This window comes from Centroberyx gerrardi, chromosome 12 (genome assembly GCF_048128805.1).
Source record: "Centroberyx gerrardi isolate f3 chromosome 12, fCenGer3.hap1.cur.20231027, whole genome shotgun sequence".
NCBI lineage: Eukaryota > Metazoa > Chordata > Actinopteri > Beryciformes > Berycidae > Centroberyx > Centroberyx gerrardi.
In genome coordinates, this window is record NC_136008.1 from 447691 (window position 1) to 453982 (window position 6292).

The window sequence follows — 6292 nt, forward strand, 5'->3', positions numbered from 1 at the left end:
GTTCCTCCTCCACACACACACACACACACACACACACACACACACACACACACACACACACACAGCCATTGATGTTCACTGTCAGTTAGTGAAAGGCTTTAACAGCAGCAGCAATGGACAGAAATACAGAATAAAACAAAAGAACAAACTTCAGAGTGTGAAGGGCTTTAAGCCGAGTTGTAGTTGAGTCTCCAAACCTCCAGTCCAGTCCAGTCCAGTCCAGTCCAGTCCAGTCCAGTCCAGTCCAGTCATCGATATTGTTCCTTTCTTTTACTATTTTTCCATTCAAAACACATTCTGAAATTTTAAAAAAATAAATTCAGTCACAGATGTGATCTGAGCGGTTTGGAGGAACAGCTGTGATGTTGAAGGATCTGCAGCCGGATCCTTCTGAACGCTGATGATCCAGATCTCAGTTGAAGTCCAGACTCAGCAGGTTTCCATCGGCGTCCGCTGATAAACTGAAACACTGAAGTCTGACCAGAAGATTCAGTTTATATGTGCTTATATAAAACTACACTGTTGTTATTCTCCAGTATTAGTCTGCAGTAACTCGTCTCCTGATGCTTCTGACTGAACCTGTCATCCAGCTGAATGGATCAAAGTCTTGAATAAAGAAAACCAGGATTCAGGGTGAACCGGCTCCTCTGCCGCACCCTGCAGGCCACAAACAGCCTCTTAGCTCAGCTTTACAAAGGCTTCGGCATTAGGAAGTTAACATGTTGGCATTTGGATGGAAATTTAAAACAATAAAATACAGAGCAAAGACTTGGGGTAATGTTAAAATTCAATGATTTATTCTCTGAATACAAAAATAAGCCCGGAGGGCCTCATACAAAACACTCCATTCTTATTTACAGTTTTCAAAATATACAGTTTCTTCTTCTGCTGTTACAAGTCAGTCTGGCTCCTGCGTCACTTCGCTTCCAGGAAGCAAAAAGCATCCAGTCGACATGTTTGACTGCCAAGAAACATCTAGAATCTAATGACAGGAAAACATTATAATCACAGAACATTTTGATCTATAGAAAGTGCAAAGACACATTTTCACACAGCCGATCAGGCAGCTGTCCGGTCTGTCTGGACCAGCAGGAGGATGACGGTCTACATGCTGACTCTGCAGAACAGAACGAACTGGAATGACTAACTGACAGACTGACAGCTTCAGTCCAGAGTCTGTAGAAGACTTGATGGAGACTTCAGGATCCTGTCGGTCGGGGGTTTCTGCTCAGGACAGGAAGTCTTCTTCATCCCCTTTCATTCTGTCTCTTCTACTTCCTCATTCTCTCCTTCCAGCTGGAACAGTCCGGTTCCTCGACATTCAGAAGACCTGGACCGCCTGACCTTCAGAAGACCTGGACCGCCTGACCTTCAGAAGACCTGGACCGCCTGACCTTCAGAAGACCTGGACCACCTGACCTTCAGAAGACCTGGACCACCTGACCTTCAGAAGACCTGGACCACCTGAGCGGGAACGGCCTCCGCATCAACCTGCAGCCAACAGACAGCAGATATTAAACCAAACTCCTGGACAGTGATGGACAGATAGAACAAACTGAACAGGTTCTCGGCCTCAGATCAAGCGTGAATCATCGTCTACTTAGCGCTTCATTAACTGATACCATGGCAACATCCCATAACTTTATAGAACAAACAGACAAGCCTCATTGATTTTGATGTAGGAGGAAAAAACAAAAGGATCCAGGCAGAATGTGAAAGCCCCAAAATGACGACAACACTGGAGAAGACAGAGGCCCAGACCTCATTAAGGGCCAGGGTTTATCTCGTTAAGGCCCAGACCTCGTTAAGGGCCAGGGTTTATCTCGTTAAGGCCCAGACCTCGTTAAGGGCCAGGGTTTATCTCGTTAAGGGCCAGGGTTTTTCTCGTTAAGGCCCAGACCTCGTTAAGGGCCAGGGTTTATCTCGTTAAGGGCCAGGGTTTTTCTCGTTAAGGCCCAGACCTCGTTAAGGGCCAGGGTTAATCTCGTTAAGGCTGAACTTTGGCTGCTCACCTCGGTGTAGGCGGGGGGAGGAGGGTAGTGGAGTTTTGGCGCTCGCATGAAGAGCCCCTCCTCCTCCTCGTCGCCGTCGTAGTCGTCCAGCAGCGGCGTGCGGGTGCTGTCGACCCGCAGGTCGCGGTGGATGTTGCTGTAGCTGGGGGGCGCCGAGGGGAACGAGGCCCAGCTGGCCGAGGGCGAGCTCAGAGACTCCGCCTGGCTGCTCATGCTGCTGGTCCGACTGCCGAAACCGCTGAACGGGATCGTACCGATCACCAGCGGCAGCTCCAGGATCAGCTTCTCACTGCCGGGGATGTGGATGTAGATCTGGGGGGGGGGGGGGGGGGGATTATAAGTTTGTTGTTTTTTAGGTAAAAGTCTCAGTTTTATATTTAAGTTCAGTTTTCAGTTTCAAGGTTAAAGTTTAAGATGAGAGCCGGTCTCCATCGACTCCAGGTCCAACATCTAACTTCAGCTCCATGCGCCTAAACCCATGACATCATCGGTCTGCGACTCACCATGAGGGCGTAGTCCACCCTGATGATGTCACAGCCCACCAGCGACGGCTTCAGTTTGGGAACCCGGATGGTTTTTCCCTGCCACATGTCACACATACCGGAGATGATGTGGTTTCCTCGAACCGCCGACAGTTTCTGCCTCAACACCTGAACAGACGAGACGAAACAACTCGTCATTTCTACTGAACACATTCGCTCCACTCTTACTTCTATTCTAGTTTTCATTGCTGTATTCTATTAATGTTTTGCTGCTGTTAGTTTCACTACAGGGATCAATAAAGTTTCATCCTGTTTTATCTCTGCCTACAGAGTCTATTAACCTGATCAAATATATTGATATCACATGTGATTCATTCCCAGCTGTAGGTGCGGAGCAGCAGACCTTGGTGCGTCCGCCGGCCTGGTACGAGTGTTTGGCGATGATGGCGGCCTTCGGCACCACGATGCGCGAACACGAGTTCTCGAACTTGGCGTTGACGCTGATCTCCTCGCCTTCGCAGAATCCCTTCCTGTCGATCTGAGCGCTGATGGACACCTGGCCGTCCGGGATGAACATGCAGGTGACCTTCTTCTGCTTAGAGCCGGCCGCCGGAGCCTGGGGGGGGGGGGGGGGGGCTGATCAATGATGTGGACTGGAACTGCTAATAATTTAACTGGTACCTGATGACTTGTGTGACTTGATGTATTTCCAGTCGTACCAGCAGGTCGGGGCTGTTGACGTCCAGCGGCTCCTCCACCTCAAACTCCCTCTCACACTGCAAGGCATGCTGGGAAGGCATCTCCATCACCGCCCGCACGTAGTACCGGACAGACCCGAACTTCCCCTTATAGGACGACACCAGCCGCCTGAGAATCACAATCAGAATCAGGTTTATTGCCAAGTAAAGTTCACAATACAAGGAATTTGCCTTGGTATGTTGGTGCATACAATAAACATGGAGAAAAATAAGAAAGTAGAAGTAAAAAACACAACAAGTACTGCAAGTCAAAGTCAAGAACATAAATATAAAAAACAAAAAGAGATATTTACAATACAGAATATGAAAAAATATAATAAAAAATGTGCAATATATCTGCTATTAAATCTGCTGGGGACAGAAACACGACATTATGGATTTCAGCTGATCAATGCCAGTGATCAGAGTTCTGATCTGGTTCTGAAGGCTGTTCATCGCTGCAGTTTCTGCTGATATTCAGTCTCTTTACATTTGACCATTTTCATATTCAGTGTTTCCTCCAGAAGTTTATTCTTGTCGGGCGGAAAAATCACTGAAACATTTAGAGCATCATGGGAAACTGAACCTCTACATAATTATAATAACATTCAAGCGCACTTGTACATCTGATCAAAACGTCTCATTATTAGAATCAATTCAGGTTCAGGCCTTCCCATAGACAACCAGTGTAGTATTGATCAGTTCTGTAATCAGTCTAGCTGCCTGTCAGATCCATCAGTTTGTGGCGTGTGGCGTGTGGCGTGTGGCGTGTGGCGTGTGGCGTCTTACCCAGGGGGCGGGAGCTCGAAGCCAAACAGGAAGTGGTATGTTTTCCCCGGCTGGAGGAGGAAGCAGCCGTCGGAGTCTGAGGAGAGACGGACAGTCAGGTGAGCTGTGATGTCAGCTGTGATGTCAGCTGTGATGTCATGTTACACCTTATACATCACAGGATGATGCAACACCTTAACAGGCTGACATGAATATTAATGAAGAAAACTCACAGGGTCTTTTAAGGAAATTGGTCTCAGACTGAAGCATCAAACTGTCTTTAGTTTTTCTATTCATGCAGCAGAAGATGCACCCCCCCACCCCCCCACCCCACCACCACGCACACACACACACTCACTCACTCACTCACTCTCACTCTCACACTCACTCACTCTCACTCTCACACTCACTCACTCTCACTCTCACACTCACTCACTCACTCACTCACTCTCACACACACACACTCACACACACTCTGCAGTGACTCTTCTCCTCACCTCTGGGCAGCTCGTCCAGCTGCAGGTCTTCTTCGTACTTCAGGTAGTCCACCTCCCCCTGGCAGCGGGTCTTGCCCTTGGCGTACTGCACGCGTGCGCAGCCGGCTGCGCTGAGCCGCAGGCGGGTCAGCCTGCAGCGCTGCGCCGCGCGCAGCTGCACCCGCCCGCACAGCTTGTCCCCGCTGCAGTAGAACGGCTTGCTGGGGTCGCTGAACTCCAGCTGGAAGATCTGCAGCTGCTTCTCCGTCACGACCATGATGCAGGAGGGACCGGAGGAACCGGCAGAGAAACAAAAACCAAGTGGATCCTCCGCCTCACTACAGCAGCATCAGTGTTGTGTGTTGGTGTCTGACTGTAAACATTGGAGCCGCTCGGTGCTTTTATACCGGCGGGGCGGGGGGTCCCCGTTACCGTGCACGCACTCGGAGAATGAACACAACGAATGTCGCGAGGCGGAGCTCTCTGATTGGTCGGATTCAGCTGTTTTTGTCGCTTGTAGCCAATCAGCTTGCAGCGGCAGCGCGTGGACAGCTCGTGCTCAGCGGCGGAGGGCGGGGGCGGGGCCGGGAGCCGCCTGGCCATAAATGAGACGCACCCAGTCATCTGGTAATAATAGACGGAGTTACTGGTTTACTGTACAGCGGCTTCACTGGTGCCGCTGGAGTCTGAGCTGCAAACAGAAAACAGCAGAAGAAGAAGGAACAGACTGCAGTCACTGGCTTCATTCACAGACCTGAAAGTAAAAAAAATAAAAATCTAAATGAATATTTATAATAATATTTAAAAATGAAACAAAACAAATAATATGAATATTATTTGAAAATAAAACAATATGAATAATATCTACAGAATAATTTTCTTATGCTATTAACATTCTGAAAATGCTCATATGTCGAAGTCAGAGTCCGTCTCAGTCTCAGCAGCTGGTTGAGGATCAGATGAGAGTCAGACTGGATTAACAGACAGCTGCAGGATAAAGTATCTGGATGGGCTTCATCAGAGTCCTGCTGAACAAAACATATAAACTGTCTGGGTTGATTTATATACGACAGACATTCCCTCAAGAACCCCTGGAACCCTCTGAAGGACCCCAGGAACCTCTTCAAGCACACATGGAACTCTATCAAGAACCCCTAGAATCCCTTCAGTGACCCCTGGAACCCCCCGAAGGACACCTGGCGGTCCCCGGACCTCAGTCTGAGCACCCTGGTCTGGTCCTGTTGGTCCCACGCTGCCACCTGCTGACCAGACGTGTTGATGTCAAACTTTCAGCTGCTGTTTTCTGTTCAGTCGCCTGGAAGGAAGAGATGTATAACTAAAATATCAGAAAATTAAGATGTGGAACTGCCCCAGAGCTCCAGATCTCCTCCTCAAACATTAAATAGTTTTATTGGTATTTCACCGTATCAAAACATCTGATCCCCTTCACCTCAGTCCAGAGTCTCCTGACAGCAGACTGGAAGGTCAGAAGGTCAGAAATATGACAAAGTGCTGAGTGAGAGTTTGATGTGTGTTCGGGTCGAAGGTTCAGATGAATAGATAGATAGATGAGACGGAGGAACCGCCTGGAAACAGAAGCCAGGAGCTGAGTCAGCAGAAAGAGACGCAGGATCTCTGATGATCTGATGGAAACATCTTGACCTTCTGACCTCTGTGCAGCGAGTCTTTCTGAAGAACTCTTTCTGCTGCCTCAGCTCCCTGATTTCCTTCTTTGAGGTGTTTTTACTTTTATAGCAAACCAGTGTGTGTCATCTCATCTAAATTCTGTTGTAAAGCTTGATGCTGTCTGTCTGTGC

At 48.6% G+C, this 6292-nt stretch overlaps 2 protein-coding genes across 4 annotated transcripts in view; one reads left to right on the top strand and one right to left on the bottom strand.

Moving 5' to 3' along the window:
* The window catches only part of decr1 (2,4-dienoyl CoA reductase 1, mitochondrial), a 317727-nt gene that overhangs the window by 248473 nt on the left and 62962 nt on the right, over nt 1–6292 (top strand). The window lies entirely within an intron of this gene.
* On the bottom strand, nt 776–4836 carry LOC139919448 (thioredoxin-interacting protein-like). Of its 2 annotated transcripts, XR_013506906.1 has the most exons (8): nt 4497–4836; nt 4021–4096; nt 3214–3361; nt 2898–3110; nt 2516–2662; nt 2013–2324; nt 1381–1491; nt 776–1330 (listed from the first exon to the last, which is right to left on the bottom strand). XR_013506906.1 is itself a non-coding variant. In XM_078287207.1 (7 exons), exons 1-7 carry the CDS (start codon nt 4750–4752, stop codon nt 1447–1449), a joined length of 1197 nt encoding a protein of 398 aa, XP_078143333.1. In that variant the 5' UTR covers nt 4753–4836; the 3' UTR covers nt 776–1446. The 2 variants fall into 2 exon arrangements, 1 of the variants encoding a protein (XP_078143333.1); XM_078287207.1 differs by having other exon boundaries at nt 776–1491.